Raw genomic sequence first — 17,595 nt, 5'->3', positions numbered from 1 at the left:
ACACCAAGCCCAAATTCGAAGACACTGAGTTTCAAAAAATAAAAGCCCAACATCTTTAGGGTTTTTGAAAACCAAAGCCCAGAAAAAGAAAAAAACGGGAAAACATAGATGTATATCTGAGAAAACAAAGCACCTCAGAAAGGGATTATCTGTTTCTTTTATAGCCCAATAAACCCAAATACAGAGACACGAGAAGAGGCGGGAGAGCTGAGCTGAAGAGATCAAGAAACACAACCCTATCTTCTCTTTGATTTTGGCTTTCAATCCTCGTATGGCGTTGCGGCTGAGACCGCCTTATCTTCCTCTCAGAATGATGGCCTCTCGTTTTTACACCCACTCGTCCATGCATTCTCTCACTTCTTCTGTTCTCTTTTTCAAACCTAGGTTTCGATCTTTTCTCTTCGGCTCTGTTTAAATTCCGAGAAAGTGGTCTAGTATGAGTTACTTTCTTGCTTTCTGTTTGTGTGCCAAGAAAGTAAATGGAAATGAACTCTTTGGTCTTTCTTTTTCTTGATTTATCTTCGTTTTACAATAGAGCGGAGAGAAGTAGAGTGTGTTTCTGTTTAGTTTCCAAGAAAGTGAAGGAAAATGATGGGTCTTGCTTGATACCCTCATTTTTTAAAACTTTTTATTTTATTTCATGACAGAAGGATCAGGAAAAGGAAAATGAACGAATTCATGAATCTTGCTTATTATGTTTCTATTTTCAAAAAAAAAAAAAAAAAAAAAGTTCTGTTAGCGTTTCGGCAACCAAACGGGTTTAGGATTTGAATCAGTGATACACGTCTCAGACGATTGTTCTTGTTCTTCTTCTTTTAGGGTTGGTTTTCAATTGAGAAGGGTCTCGAATCATTTTTTGATTCGGAATGCTGCTTCGCCGAGGGCTTTTATGTCGTCCAGCATTGCTACTGACGCTTTTCAGGAAAGTACAAGTTCTAAAGCTTACGGGTCTGAACAGATTCAGGTAAAACAGTTCATGTATCCTTTCCCATTAAGCTATTTGTTTATTTTGGTCGTTGTCTTTCGAAAATCATCTTAAATTGTCTGAAGTCGTTTTGGTGGTTTCAATTGAATTTCATTTACTTGTTTATTGATTGTAAGTTATTATTCTCCTTTTTCCTTTTTTATTTATTTTTTATTTTTTATCAGTTCTTGAAATTATCTCTTTGGGATAAAGTTCTCGTTTATTTCATTACTATTAAGAGAAATTATATAGAAGTGTTTTTGGCAGTAGTTATAATGTTATATAATTAAATGATATATTGCAAATAGCATGAATATTTGGTGATTTCCTGTGGCGAATTCCTGCGCAAAACCCCGAGGAAAACTTGGCATTTGGAAAACTTTGCACAGGATAAATTGTTATCCCATCTTTCTCGGAAGGTTCTTTTACCAATCCAGTGAGGGCATCCTCAATGCACTGATTAGAATAATAATGTCAAGACTCAATCTATCACTCTTCCCAGTACTAAATCCCCTCAGATTTCTCAATCAAAACCCCATTTGAAAAGGACATTCTTAACAGTGAAGGGTCAATGCGATCTTGCGTTCTTTCTTAACAGATAAATGAAAACACTGTCATTAGTACAAATCCTTCTGCCAATTATTATACTTCACAAACTGGTACCATCTATTTGGTAGCATAGAAAATTGGGAAAATGAAAAGAAAGAAAATTTGGGGTTTTAGCATTGGGTGGAAGGGGGTAGTACATGTTGCAGAATGTCCAAATCTTAGTGCAAAGGGAAAGTATTGAGCTGTGTCTACAACTAACACTTTTGAGTTGGCATATCTTTTAGACAGCACACTTGCCTATCAAAAAAAAAAAAAAAAAAAAACCTTTTAGACAGCACATTGTCTCAATCTTTTGATGGGTTCAATAAGCAGGAATTGCATAAAACACTTTGCATAATTTCTGTTATATCTTCAAACTATCATGAAAATAGAGAAGGGTTTTTAAAAGTAAAAATGAAAAAAGTTCTCTATTATTAACCATTACATTAATACACATCAAAATAACAGAGATAATGTGGTTTTGCATGGAACTTTTCTGAAATCACATTTCTTAGCCGTATTTGTCAGCATGTTATACAATGCACAGGGCTTATAATTTTTTCAAAATGGCTTGAAATTTCTTTATTTTATTTTTTGGTTCACGAGGTCTTTATTAACTTAGTCCTAGATTGTTGCTCTGATGCTTGTCTGATATAATTAGGTATTGGAAGGCCTAGACCCTGTCAGGAAAAGGCCAGGAATGTATATTGGAAGCACTGGACTTCGTGGTTTGCACCATTTGGTATATTATTTCCTTTAACATTGGTTTTTGTGGCATTTGTTCTAATTTTGAAATCATCTCAGCTGAAAACTTGTTGCTGAATTTATCGACTATGCTTTCCTTTAGGTTTATGAAATATTGGATAATGCCATTGATGAGGCTCAAGCTGGATTTGCTTCAAAGGTAGACGTTGTTTTACTTGCTGATGATTCTGTAAGCATCACTGATAACGGGCGTGGGGTATGGACCTTCTCTCTACCTCTATACTTGTGTAGGAAAATTGGATTTGTCTTTACTGTAAGTTTTGTAGTGAAAGAACATGATGATTTCTTCAGAGCTGGTATTTTGCATCTCCTGATTTGGACATATATTCATGCCTCTTTATTTTTTTATCATTTTATTTTATTATTTTATTTTTAATACGTGGAACCCACCAGACCCACTTAATAGAACTGGGGAAAACCTTAAGTATGCAATCCCTACCCTAAGAGACTAGGGATTGGGTAAGCTCGACACTCAAATCTGGGAACTCCCATTCCCAAGTAGCCTGCCAGTTGAGCTGTCCATGGAAGGTTCAAAATGCTTCCACATTACCCAGTATATGTCCAAATACAACCTCGGAATCCTTCCATATTTCCCACATCATTCTGTATATATTGTTAATATGGCACCATTTTTCTTAGTTTCTGCAGTGCAATATGTAAACAGAGGCATGCAGGGATATTTTAAATTTTTATCAATGTTGAATCATTTTGTTATGATATCTTTATGTGCGGTGATCTGTTGTATGTAGTCTTGACACAATCTCAATGCTCTTTTTATGAGTTAGATTAATGTCACCTTTCTCACTACAACCTTGACAGATAAAAGTTTTGGAGACTATTGTCTTGTGCACCTTGATAAGGATAAAATATGCCCACTGTCAACATGATTTGGATGTTATCTCGAGCTCTTTTTTCTTCCTTTGACTTGGTGTTTCTTCGAAATTTATGACACAATTTTCCAACTGCATCTTCTAAAATTTGTCTCTATTTAAAGAAAAAATAAATGAAATGCATAGCTGCATTGCTTTCTGATTACCCACTTAATTGTTATTCATTTCAGGTACATTTTATTTTGCAGTCGTTTCTTATCAATCACAAGTTCATTTATGCAACCTATATCAATATGTTTTTGCCACTATCTTCACTTGCTTCCATGTTAAACACATTCTTTGCAGATTCCGACTGAGTTGCATCCAGTCACGAAGAAATCTTCCTTGGAGACTGTATTGACGGTATTATTGCATAGATAATCATATCTGTTTGTTTTGTGCCTTTCCCAAGGCTTTTAATGTATTCCCTTCTATTGCCTATCAAAAAAGGAAAAAAATAAAATTGATGATCATGTCTTTTTTAAATCGCTACATATTTCTTCCAGATTACATGGATTTGATTTCACTCTGAACAATACTTGACAGGTTGCAGTCTCATTCTTTAAACATCTTACAATAAAATATAATCTGAGCATTTTTTTTACCACATATCCTTATAAATTGTGCATTAAAGATTGTGGGATCTATAGAACTGCATAGTTGTGCTAATCATTTCCATTTCTATTATGTAATGCCATAGCATTTCATTTATTTATTTTAAAAAAAGCTTTAATTGCATGACATGATATAACAATTTTAGAAAAATAGTATAACCTCTTTGCTTAGTTTTCTTTTGCAGTATTTAATTTCTAAAAATTGTCATGTTATTGTTACCTCTTTGATGGAATGCTTTGTTGTTAGATAGTTGGATAAGAGTTTTTTATGCATTGGAAGGGGTGCAAGAAAAAAGCAGAGTTGTGTAACTTGATGGCAATCTGGATTTCATGTTATACCCTTCTCATCCTTTGCCTCCTGCTCCTCCTTATCTCCTTCATGCTCAAGATTATTAAATTGTTAAGGAAAGGGAATTCAAGATTCATTTTAGTAGATGGTAGATTACTATGACTGAATTCCCCAATCCTCTAAATGAGATAATCATCATAACCCAATCCATATTAGCTACCCTGAAGAGCTTATGCCAAAGCCCCAATGTTATTGGGCAATGTAGAAAAAGATGGTTAATTGATTCTTCACTCTCTTTGCATAAAATGTACCAATGAGGACTAAGAAATTTGTAAGGTCTTCTCACCTGTAGCATCTCATTGGTATTTACCCTCTTGTATACTAACCAAGCAAAAGTTTTGACTTTTGAAGGGGCTTTTGATTTCCAAACAAAATTAACCGGAAGGAACAAGATTGGATTTCAAGACTTGAATAAGACCATGAAAAAGGATTTTACTGAGAATAAACTAAAAGAGGATTGGGGCCAAACTCTTGAATCTACTGTGGAAAGAGACAAGTGCACTTAAGTGATTGAAGTCACGAGTCTTTCAAGAAGTTCAATTTCTAAATTAGTGAGATTGTGTCGGAAGTTAAAAGGAGATTTACCCCTACTCATCCTACCACCATTTAGAACTATAAGGGAATGATCTAAAGACCAATTTAGGTAAAATACTCTGATTAGGCTGAAAAAATGATTCTCCCAATCATTTGACACTAGAAAGTGGTCAAGCCTTGAAGATTGAAAATTCTTTTCACCACACTAGGTGAAAGGTCCACTGTTCGGTGCTCTATGACTTCCAAAAAGTGCATCATACTAGAAGACACTCAATGGCAATTTATCCTTTCTCCAAGGAATTTGACCACGTTGCATCCTCTCCTAAACACTAAGGATCATCCTAAAGATTTTTTATGACACTTACTCTCCCCTTTGGATTGGCTTGTAGGCCCTTGAGGAGACCTAGATAAAACTATCTTTGTAGTTTCTGAATTGACAAGAAATAAAGAACACTCTCACTTCCATACTGATTAATTCCAACATTCAATCCTTTGGCATCCACCACTCCCCATATCAAGAATCTTCCACTCCTAGGCTTTTCACCATCTGCACAAACATTTGTTGCACCTTGGTTTCTTGTAAACAAATTAGATTTGCCCTTTGGGACCTTATTAATGACTTTATTATCTTTCACTTCTCCTATCATTAGCCCTTTTAACATTTCAAGAAAATATTTTTTTAGCTTCATCATACAACATGAGTTTGGTCCCAACTGTCCTCTCATAAGCCCTTTCATTCTTATGGTTGACCAAGCTTTCCAACTTCCAATGCTCCCTCTTAAATAGGATGCTGACAGCAAAAGTTCCCACCTTTGACTCAACAGCTCAGTTACAGAATGTATCTAACCTAAGAAGGAGAAGGAGACAAAGAAGAAGGAAGCCTACCCCTCAACAAAGAACCAAAATAGAAAGTTGTACCTTTGAAACAAATGGCTTTAACCAGAAAAGGTTGGTAGGTTGGACACTCTCTCCTCTGATCCTAGTGCAGCATCGACACATGGGGGTCAACAATGAAAGCCTTGTTGCGACCTCTCACACCATAGAGAAGAGGACTCTAGAAATTGCTTTGGGTTTTCTTCTCTTTTAACTTTAATGGTAGTATTAGACTTGCTCGAAGTGTCTTTAACCCAACCCACTTTGAGATGAAGATTGGGTGAACTACAAGAAACTTTAGCTAGCCCATCTACACATGATCCATTAGAGAGCCTTCCATCTCTTAAACACAAATGGCCTATGTCACTTAAGCCTAGTGTAACGCAATGGGCTTCACTTGGCTATGAAGGTTAATCTATTAACCCCAAATCAATTGGGCTAACTTAGCCATGTCCCTTATAGAGTTAATGTTGAGATCCATATGACCCTCCAACACAACCTCTCCCTTGTTGTGCATGCTGACCAACCCACTCCCCACCTAATTGTATAGTGATGTAAAAGTTGGGCCTGCCACACCTTTTGCAAGTGGCTTTGGTCCCAAGAGCAACATGTGTTCTTCTCTATTATCAAGTCTCTCGCCAACCATGGCCATGCTCCCTCTTGCACATCGAGGCACCTCCACTCATTCTCTAACTTCTAGCCCTCTCTAAATACTCTTGGGTTCAACAAAATCATCCACAAAGGAATTGCCCTCCAAAGGTGAATAGAGAAACTCAAAAGCCCCACTACCACATGTAGTGCAGTCAGAACCTTTCTCCCATTGGATCTTATTATATTGATCTTGGCCTACTAATATTGCGGCAATGGGTTGTGTTGTCATCCACAGTCACATGACCCCCACAAGTGAATTAGCAATGTTCCTACTGTCACCTGCAATTCTTAGGCACAAATCCTATCCTTGAAACAAGTAGCTTCTGGAACCCAGCTCCCTAGATGCAGACGAGTTTTCTCATACTTGACTGCAACACATTTTCAGCATTATTGACCTTCTCGAAGTTGAATAAAATACTAGAACCACCCATCAAAGCCAAGTGGATGTTCCCCTTCAAGTGCCCATTAAGCATTGCCCATGTTTTCAACGAAAATAGGTTTGAGACCTTATTTGAGAAACCACCCCATCTACTTGCACAAGGCACCGCTGAAGGTGTTTCATATTTTCGTTGATTTCCTCCATTCTTATTTGAATCTACACTACTTCAGCCACCTCACCCTAACTGCTACCCATCATCTCTACATAAGAAATACCAATGCTAAGGGATCCCTCCCCATTCTCCCACATTTGGAGGCTATCCACTTGAGCCACCTGCCCAGTCTTTTGAAGAGGACCTCCTCCTAAACTTCTCAACTTTTTGGCCAGTATCATCCAACCTCTTGGAATTCTCCTACGTTCTAGGAAAACAAGAGTGAACCTCTTCTCTTCCATTGAAAATACAGAACACAGCAGGAATCTACCTGCTATATTGCTACACAGCTCCAGCTTGTAGTCCCTTCCTCCCTCCATCCATTCTTTCTTATAAGATTTCTGATCATTATTATCACATCAAGCCCCTGTCCCTTCTAACAGCAAGGCAAGGCCTTTCTTGCCAGACCTGATCTAGGATGAGAAGTCTTGACCCCTTTCCAGCACCTTACTAATCACCTTTCCTTTGACCTTTTCTACCTAAATCTGCACCAAACTAGCATCTTCCTTCTTATTGAGCCATTCCTTAGGTCTCAAAAAGCTCTAGACAAAATTAACAATATTGTATTAACTCTATTCATACACCAAAGGTTTACAAAAGGATGAGAGGAATGCTCAATGGTTTCTTAGATGAAAATTGTATTGGACAATGTTATTTGCACCACCTTTTGATGGTCACTTTTACCACCTATTAATCTATGAGAAATATTCAATAATTTCTTTGGTAACAAATATTGTCTTATCAACATCCTGTTTTCTATCACCAGTCACCATTTGCTAGATTACTTCATGGTAAAAATTGTGGCAGTCAACTACCATTTTCCTTTGCATTTTCAATGTGTTTCAATACCAATATTGCTTATTAAGACGTTTTTTTTTTTTTTTTTTTTTTTTTGTGCAAAATTATTTATGATCAACAAAATCTGCAGGTCTTACATGCAGGTGGCAAATTTGGTGGTGCCAGTAGTGGTTATAGTGTATCTGGTGGACTACATGGTGTGGGCTTATCTGTTGTTAATGCCTTGTCAGAGGTGTTCACTTTTATCTCATAAAACATTGTTTGTTGTATTCTCTTGTGATTTTGGATTGCTGTATTTGTGGTTCCCTCTAATTTTTTTCCCTGCTATTTGAGGAGATTTGAGTCCTTTTTTCTGACAGTTGAATTTCAGGACTGGCTACATACTTATTTACTTTATATTAGCTTAGTGTAGGAGTCATTTCATGTCCTCTATCCCAAGGCAGGTGCCAACACCCCTCCCCCGCATAATAGCCTCCCTAGTTCCTTTTTGCAATGGTAGTTGAGCTAGTTTTGAGCTGTCCTTTTTAACCAGCAAATTGTGTCTCTACCATGCCTCAACATTTTATGGTATATGGTTGCATTGCATGTCTCAAATCATCCATTAAGCTTTTGATAGTTTAGCTTCACAACATTTTATGCCTTGCTATTATCTTTATTTTGAGTTTCTTTGGCCCTGGGAATTCACAATCATTTTGAATCCTGTAATTTGGGATTTTCTTGGTTCACAGGCATTAGAAGTTACTGTCTGGCGTGACGGAATGGAATACCAGCAGAAATATTCCCGTGGAAAGCCTGTAACATCTCTAACACATCGCGTGCTTCCAACTGAATCAACTGATCTCCAGGGGACACACATCAGGTTTTGGCCTGATAAAGAAGGTGTTTCTCGACAATCTAGACTGCACATATATGTGATGGTTATGTTTATGCTTCATTCCCAATATTTCGAATGATTTTTAAAGTAGGAGATTTTCATGTCTTTTGTCTGACCATCAACTCTTTATGCAGTATTCACTACTGAAATTCAGTTTGACTACAACACAATAGCTGGACGAATTAGGGAGCTTGCTTTTCTAAACCCTGAGGTGAAGTCACGTGCATTGCTCTACATGCTTTAATGTATTTTTCTAATCCTCTTAGTGCTTCTAGCAAAACATTGCTGGAATAGAATGGTGTTCTTCTAACCACATTTTGGAGTCCTATAGGCTGCAAAGTGATTTTTTTTTTTTTTTAATAGGAAAACAATGGATTAAAGATTGTCCAACAAAGGGCATGCAACCTAGGTCTCATGATGATAAATCTCAAACCACCTACAGTTTTATAATGAGTGGTTCCAACTACCTAGTTTGTGGCAGGTTCTGGAGAATAGGAACTTAACAGTCAGCCATTTAACAACAATAATTTTTTTCATGTGAAAATAATTGATTCTCCCTTCACAGAAGGAAGCAATCTGTCTCCTGTAGACATTAGCCTATTGTCTGATTAGCTTTATTAACGCTAACCAGTTTCTTTCAATGATGTTTCATTCTCTTGATTTGGTTGGAATCCAGAAGTTCAGTATTTTTGTGCTCTAGAACTTACTATCTCCTCCGGCTTGACTTTTACAGCTTGCAATCACTCTTAGGAAAGAGGATAAAGATCCAGAGAAGAATCAATATAATGAATACTGCTATGCTGGAGGATTAGTTGAGTATGTGAGATGGTTAAATACTGATAAGGTACTCATGTCTTATGTCCTCTTCCCTTTTGTTGGTGTTGTAGTGCCCCTTTCTTTTTTGTTTTGTTTTGTTTCCAGATAGGGACTGACATTTTCCTAATCCAGAAACCAGTTCATGATGTGGTTGGTTTCAGAAAAGTAGCAGATGGAATATCAATTGATGTAGCTCTTCAATGGTACGGCAGTTCTCTCTCATTTGCATATTCTGATTTTTTATTTTTATTTTTCTGTTCCTTTTCTCAAATATGGAACATGCTTATTGTTAATATACCAAATAACTCAAAAACCACTAAATGAGTGGTTCTTCATTTATTCGCACACTGCTTGATGCACTTGCATGGATGGGTTTTTCATTTAGGACTATTGAAATCAGAGAAAGCATTTACAGGCTATAGATGTCTAATTCCAACTATACTTGTTTTGCATGGAAATATTTAATACAACTATCATACTCAAAACTGACAACCTTCCTTGACTAGACCATTGAATTGAATTTTCTTGTTTAATGCATTTGTTATTAGGTGCTCAGATGCATATTCAGATACTATGCTGGGATATGCTAATAGCATACGCACAATTGATGGGGGTACTCATATCGATGGTATGAAGGCTTCTTTGACAAGAACTCTCAATAACCTTGGGAAGAAGTCGAAGATTATTAAGGTACACTCATCCTAGCATACTGTTAGTTAAGTTTTCTTTCCATTTTCATCAACTATGTTTTTTCTTTTTTAATTTCTTATACATCAGTCTTTGAGTCTCATTTATTCTCTCTAACCTGTAAGATTATTTACTTATTGTTGATTGTCAAAATGATGACTATTTTTTCTTTCTTCTTGCATAAAGGGGTTATTTTTATAGTCCCTGCTCAGGTGATTGGGACATTAGATTGCCGGTTCAATTGTTGGACCAGTTGGAATTGACTTAGAAATATGTTATTGTAAAAGCAAATAATCATTAAAGAAAATAACTGAGGTTGAAAAAAAAGGGATTGATGTTTGGTATGTCTATCTCCATTCAAAGACATCTTCTCTTGTTGCTCATATGGGTACTTCAATTTGTAATTGATGCTGTAGTCAATGGATCTAAACTTAAGCTACCATTATTAGTTTTTTATGAGTTAGCATTATGAGTGATTTAAATTTTACTTGCTTTTTTTGGGGAGAACTAAACCAAAGGATGTTTTAATAATCCTTCTATTTTGGATCACAGGGATGCAAACCTAGTAGGTTGCCACACAGGGTTGGGTTGGTCTAGGTTAGACTTGACAAAAACTAAATGGATCTATTATCAAAGACAAGAAGTGTAATACAAGCTGGGTCTTGTTTTGCATGAAAGACTCTTTGGTCTTCTTCTTTCAGAAGAAGCTCTCACTAGTGTACAAGGGAAAAATGGCGGACAAGTGCCAACAGTTGTTTGCTATGGAAGACGCATGCTGTCACTATGTGCAAGATGTTAAAGAATCATACACATGGCACTATTGGAATAGGGTCCTTGCATAAGGGAGGGGCATATGCAGTCCATCAAAGGAAAGTTCCAGAAAGGGACATGTAGAGAAACTAACCTTAAACCATCTATATAAGCAGAGGAAGACAGTTCATATTTATTTTGCACTGTGGCCAGAATGCTTTGTCACTGCCATGGCCTCACCATTTAAAAGTATCATCACCAGCATTTGGAAATGCAACAGCACATCATACCTCCAAAATTTGTCTGCCTTCCAACACCTCCCCATCCCCCCTCTGTTGGAAGCTCAGTCCTTCTATCGAGTGACTGTAACACGCACAGTTGGTTCAGTTTTGTTTTACATTGTCCAGATTTGGTCCAGTCATGTCTTGGCAATTTAATCTCACCATGTTCTGTTTGTTATGCTGTTGTAGTAAATGTATCAATAGATGACAACTTATTGCTACCAAACCTAAAATGACAATCACACACTCGATGTTGAAAATCTAAAGAAAAATAATAACTGATATTCAATTTCTCCCCTTACATCTCTGCATAACTCTTACAAACCAAAAACTACTAAATTAATTGTCTTAAATCTACGAAAAAAATGTCCTTTTACTAAGTCATAACCCCTTTTAAATGTAAAGTTACATCTATGCTATTGGGTTTTCTTGATATGATTTGTGGCTTCAGGTTAGGTGCTACAAGAATAATTGAGAAATTTCTTGGAGATTAGATAGACATTATCTTTGGTGGGCTATTTTAGATATTTTCCATAATAATTTTCATTAAATAGATAGTGTGTTGCTGAGCATCACATGGTTCATATCAGAATAATAATGTTTAAGCTATTTTCTTAGTCTTGATGAACTCGTATTTAAATTTGAATAAAAAATGAGTGGAAGCAGTAGTAACTTTCAGCAGTAAAAGTTTGTTTTGTTTCATTCAGGAGAAGGATATTACTTTAAGTGGCGAACATGTAAGAGAGGGATTAACATGTGTTATCTCAGTAAAAGTTCCAAATCCAGAATTTGAAGGACAGACGAAGGTATTGTGTTTAGCATTGTGTACATGAATTGATTTTTTGGGTCATCAACAATTCTCTAGCTGGCTCAAAATTGAAACTTTCTCTTCCCTTTTCTTTTTATGGCTGATAGCTTACCATTCTGCCACTTATATTATTATTGGAAGACAAGGTTAGGAAATCCAGAGGTGCGCAAAGTGGTTGATCAGACTGTTCAAGAGTTTCTTACTGAGTACTTGGAGTTGCATCCAGATGTTCTTGATTTGATTCTTTCCAAATCTCTAAATGCTCTCAAGGTACCCTTCTCATAGCTCATAAGTTATAATGTTACTTTGTTTCAATAATCCTAGGACTAATTTAAGTTGCTCTCTTCAAGGACTCTATCCATGGACTGATGCATATTTACACTGATAATGTCTTTTCTTTTCCTAATTAGGCAGCTCTGGCAGCAAAGAGAGCAAGGGAATTGGTTAGACAAAAGAGTGTCTTGAAATCATCATCCCTTCCAGGCAAGCTAGCTGATTGCTCATCCACAAATCCTGAAGAATCTGGTATATCTTGCTTTTTCTTGCTTGAACTAGTATGTTTTGCTTCTTCTTGCTTGAACCTTGTTATTTAAGCTTCATAGCACTGCATTAACTCGAGGCTAAGGTTGTAAAATATTTCTATAATGATCGTATGTAAAATTCAGCCATCTCTCTATGCAGTCGTATGCATTTGGATCTACCTGTTACTTGTTGGGCTTGAATTGCATGACACTGAGTCTGTTGAAAATCTCCGGTCTTTTTCTGTTTGTTGCAAATCTGGAAATTCCAGTGTAGCCAATGCAGTACAACTTTTTTTACTACCTAACATTCAATTCCTAAACAAATATGCTCTTTCTGGTATGCTTTATAATTGTGCTACTTCTGATGTATTTGCATGTGGAATTATCGTGACATGTATGATGGTTTGGGTTGAGTTGTATTTTCCGTACACAAGCACAGGTTCATGATTTTTGACAATATATAGCCTAAGTTGCACTAAATAATTCAATCTCAAGTGAAAGACATTAATGAGGCTTGATTAGGTTGGGGGGTTTAAACCTAAAACACATTAAAAGACCACTATAACTTTTTGACAAAAACAAAAGAGAGAACAAAATAATGGCTGTCCAGTCTGCAATCTGGGGCATTTCAGTGTACATACTCTTTTTCCTTTAAATATAAAAGCAGAAAAAGGCATTTAAACCTTATAATAGGGTGCAATGTATCACACCAGTAGGATCTGCAGGTGCATCACAAAGTGTATGCCTTCAACTGCGATAAGCTTATATTTTATTTTGGGAAAACAAAAAACGGGGTGTTGAACCCTATTGTGATCACTACCAAGTGATATGATGAAGAATATCTTCTCAAGCCTCTTTTGGGGGAAAATAGAAGACAGAAAAAGTCTTACAAACCTATTGAAACCTGCATGCTGTACCGCACGCTATGATACATGACACATTGCATCTTGCAATCACAAGGCAATTCATATCTTTTTCATTTGCATGATAGATATGTTTTGCTCCATATATTTGGTGTACCCTTTGATACTAATAACCATGCATACGGCTCTCTTAAAAGCAAGGATTTGGCTCTTTGGAATATTGTGATGTCTTATCGGGATGGATGTTTTACTGTTGCTGTTTTTTTTTTTTTTTTTTTGTCAAATTTGCAGAAATATTTATTGTTGAAGGAGATTCAGCTGGTGGAAGTGCAAAACAAGGTCGTGATAGGCGCTTTCAGGTGAAATTTTAACTTGACTGGTTTGCAGATGGCCAAGAGTAATGATTGAAGCTTATTAAAGCAGTAGCTGCCAAAATTTCATTTCTTTCCAGGGCTTTCTTTCTTGATGGAAATTTAACTTTTATTAGTTAGATATGCTTCGATTTGAGATGTAATCAGTTAATTTAGGTGTTGTTTTATGGTTTTGGGGAAAAACTCTTCTTGCTTTTAGGTGCTGTTGGTGTGAAAGGTTGCTAGCTATACCAAGCCATGTCACAAGTTCACCTCATGCATAAACTTGGTATTTTTTACCATCATTGTATGTCCTAGTTCACCAAAACTGCTAGAGTGGAAGAGATTGTTGTGATTGCCTTCAGAAAAGTCCGACTTATAAAAATTTTAGCCATATCCTTGTAAACAATGTTGCTAAATTTCTGACTGGAGGATGCCTAAAGCTCTTGCTTTGATTATCGTAAATTATAGTGATACTTGTGTTATTTTCTTTCTACTTTTGTTGCAGTGAATTTCTTGTTCCTAAGATGACACAACACGCTCAATATACTTATCATTCATTATGTCAGCTATTGTATGTAGTCTTCTAGCTTTGTCTTGATTTTGTGATTCATTCTTTGTTGATCCACAAGCAGCAGTAGAAACGTCTAGGATGACTTCCAACGCATGCTTGTTGTAGGCTTATAGAATATAGTCTATGTTTCCATGTCAACATATTGACATGCTCACTTGTATAACTAAGTTGCTGTTGCCATATTTATTAAACTGCAGATCAGATCCAATTTTGTATAAATTTCTGGTTGTTGGAGCTTGATAAATTTCTAATCATAACATGTGTCCTTTTCATAGTGATTCTTTTTTTTACCTTAATCATTGGTGCTCTTAACTATGGAAAAATGTAAAGTTGTTCAGGATTGCTGTAGAAATTTGATCATAGAAACATGGTGGTGCAGGCTATTCTCCCTCTGAGGGGTAAAATTTTGAACATTGAAAGAAAGGATGAAGCAGCAATGTACAAGAGTGAAGAGATTCAAAATCTAATTCTTGGTCTGGGACTTGGAGTAAAGGTTAACTCATTTTTTGTTCCTTAGGTTTTTGTTTTTTTGGTGAACAGTACAGCTTATTCTATCTTCCTGGTTTCAGGGAGAGGATTTTAAAAAGGAAGCTCTCCGTTATCATAAAATCATCATCTTAACAGATGCTGATGTGGATGGTGCTCATATTCGAACTCTGCTGTTGACTTTTTTCTTTAGATATCAGGTAGATATTGGGGAGAATTGTCTCTAAAATCATTTATGTGAACAAAAAGATAAATAAGTCAAAGTTTCTTCAAATGTTTACTTAGTTCGAAAAATAATATAATTTATGCTGTTTTTCTTGCTTTCAGAGAGCTTTATTTGATGAAGGCTGTATTTATGTTGGTGTTCCACCCCTTTTCAAGGTTTACCTTCAGCTTTGACAGGCTTAAAAATAATCTGTCTGGATAATCGCACAACTCATAAGCATCTCTTAGGGGTTTTCTTTGCTAAAATGAGCAGGTTGAGAGGGGAAAACAAGTACATTATTGCTATGATGATGCAGAACTTAAACAACTTCAGCATTCCTTTCCTCCAAATGCATCATACAGCATTCAGAGGTTCAAAGGTAAGATGGAAAATTTAACTCTTCTTGTTACTGGCACGTTCATCTTCACAAATCACAGATGACTCCACTAGCATGGCATATGTATGAGCTGACATGATAGTGCATTGGGCATGTATTTTCCTATCCAACTCTACATGTAGATGCCCCTATATATTGTCATAGTGCCAGGATAAACATATACCAAATGAACATTATTTAATTGTTCCTTGTAGATATGATTTCAATATACTCAGAGATTCATATTTTCTGTTTTTTTTTAAGCTGGGAGACCCTCCAACTTGTCTTAGCATTCAATGTAGGCACTCAAGTTTAAAATAGACTTCATGTGTCCTGATGGACAAGAAAATTTGGAAATGTTCCAATAGTATGCATGCAGTACTAGCTAGGATTTTTCATACACTTGATGAGGTGTGTATACCAAGCCAATTCCTGCCTCTCTGCAAATGGCACTGAAATCTTTCAGAGAGAAGTTCAAAAATAAGGTAGTATCCCTTTATAAGTTACCAATTGCTATGAGAGAAAGCTATGACAAGGATGGGATGAGCAACCAATTGGATGAGCAAAAGTCTGTGTTAGCAACTCATCCCCCTAGACTCTGTTTAACTAGTGATTAATTCTATCCTGCAAGCACAATGAACCTTCAGAATTCCCTAGATACTCACTTAAACCATCCCTGTATAACTAGTGATTGATGAACCTCAGCAAATTGCACATTTATACTGTCCCTGTATGAGCATACAAACATGCTTGCTAATTTATGAACAATTTTATCTAGAATTATATGATATTACTGCTAAGTCTAGGCTACCAATTAACAAACCCCATAGGGAACTGAATGTGGAATTACATGTCCATATATCATAATGTTAAATCTTTGTTCTGAGGCTCTAATGTTAATTTATGTGGGTGCAATCCAGGCTTGGGGGAGATGATGCCTGTACAACTTTGGGAAACAACAATGGATCCCGAGAGAAGGCTGCTGAAGCAATTGGTTGTTGAGGATGCTGCAGAAGCAAATGTTGTCTTCTCCTCACTGATGGGTGCTCGGGTAAGAAAAACATTTGGCCTTTTATTTTGTTACTTATCTGTTCTCATATATATGTATATATTATGTAGATAGGATATTTAACTTGTGAGGAGTTCAAGTTCCATCAATTTCATTCACAATCATTAACAATTTGATGGGGTGCTATATTTGCCACTTTATTTTCTTGTCCAACCTATTTCATAGATTCTGGGAACTGATGTTGTATGTTAAGATTTCATGACTAGGTTGAGTAAGTATTCCAGATATGTGAACATCCCAGGTTTAGGCAATATAATTTGTTCAAAATCATCTGAATTCAGTCAATTGATCGATCTGGAGCCAGCTCAATTGAAATTTTGGCACCTTTTCTTTTACATCTGCTGTCAAACACAACATCTGTCAGTGATTTAGGTTATGTTTGGTTCCAGAAAATATTAAGGAAAATGATTTTCTTATATTTGACTTATGTATGAAAAATATAAAAGAAAATAAAATATAATTAAAATTATTTAGAAATTTATACATTTTAAAATTATAATCTTTACAGAAAAAAAATATATGAAATGAATTTGAAATAGCATATAAAAATAATTTATTAACTTTAAATCTAATTTTTATTTTCCTTACATTTTCTTTCTTTCTCCTTTCCTTTATTCTCTTTCCCTCAATTTTTTTGGGTACCAAACATAGCCTTAATAAAGTTCAAAATTCATGCACTTCTCAGCTTGTATGCACCCAGGACATATTCTGATTTTTCATCATTCTCATGCCTGGTTGTGAGGATTCCAAGATCTTCCCGTTTATCTCACTTTGATTTTCTGTTTTAGGTTGATTTTCGTAAGGAACTTATACAGAAGTCTGCTAGCACAATGAAGCTGGACCAATTGGATATATGAGGACAATTTTGTAGAAGGGGCCAAATTTTAACACAGTACAACGTAGGACACAGGTGAACCCAAGTGGAAAGGGCCTTATTTGGTGCACCTGCAAATTTCCTTGTGATTTAACTCCTGGTAGCTGTCTACTTGGGGACTGTTTTTACCATTGCTGTTCAGATAGTTATGATAATATATGGTAACGTGTATTTTTGGGAATTAGAGGAGGGATGTTTTGTGGCACATCTTTGCAGTATTCCTTGTATAGTATATGATGTTTTGAGTTTTCCTTGGATTACCAAGTGGTGGCACTAGTTGTTCACAAGTTAAATTAAATAATTGAATTAGCAAATATTAGTTAAGGTTATGTTTGGTTCCTAGAAAGTACAAAGAAAAGAAAAAAATGCTAAGGAAAATTATTTTTTTATGTTTGGTTGTTCTATAAAATATTTCAAAGAAAATTAAATATAATTAAAATTAGTTAGCAACTTATGTAATTTAAAA

The 17,595-nt window shown here is 35.9% G+C and overlaps 1 protein-coding gene across 1 annotated transcript; it reads left to right on the top strand.

Annotated features, from left to right (window-relative positions):
- Positions 1 to 172: 172 nt before the first annotated feature.
- On the top strand, positions 173 to 17,453 carry LOC117920878 (DNA gyrase subunit B, chloroplastic/mitochondrial-like). The gene is made up of 21 exons (XM_034838550.1): positions 173 to 384; positions 820 to 964; positions 2,214 to 2,294; positions 2,400 to 2,513; positions 3,493 to 3,549; positions 7,726 to 7,827; positions 8,324 to 8,474; positions 8,604 to 8,680; positions 9,203 to 9,313; positions 9,418 to 9,488; positions 9,834 to 9,975; positions 11,711 to 11,809; positions 11,953 to 12,081; positions 12,222 to 12,336; positions 13,487 to 13,554; positions 14,499 to 14,612; positions 14,689 to 14,805; positions 14,933 to 14,986; positions 15,084 to 15,189; positions 16,107 to 16,237; positions 17,044 to 17,453. The coding sequence occupies exons 1-21, from the start codon at positions 272 to 274 to the stop codon at positions 17,110 to 17,112; spliced, it is 2,166 nt and encodes a 721-aa protein (XP_034694441.1). The 5' UTR covers positions 173 to 271; the 3' UTR covers positions 17,113 to 17,453.
- Positions 17,454 to 17,595: the final 142 nt, after the last annotated feature.

This window comes from Vitis riparia, chromosome 8, assembly GCF_004353265.1.
Source record: "Vitis riparia cultivar Riparia Gloire de Montpellier isolate 1030 chromosome 8, EGFV_Vit.rip_1.0, whole genome shotgun sequence".
NCBI classification, from domain to species: Eukaryota; Viridiplantae; Streptophyta; class Magnoliopsida; order Vitales; family Vitaceae; genus Vitis; species Vitis riparia.
This window is presented reverse-complemented; position numbering and strand designations above follow the sequence as displayed.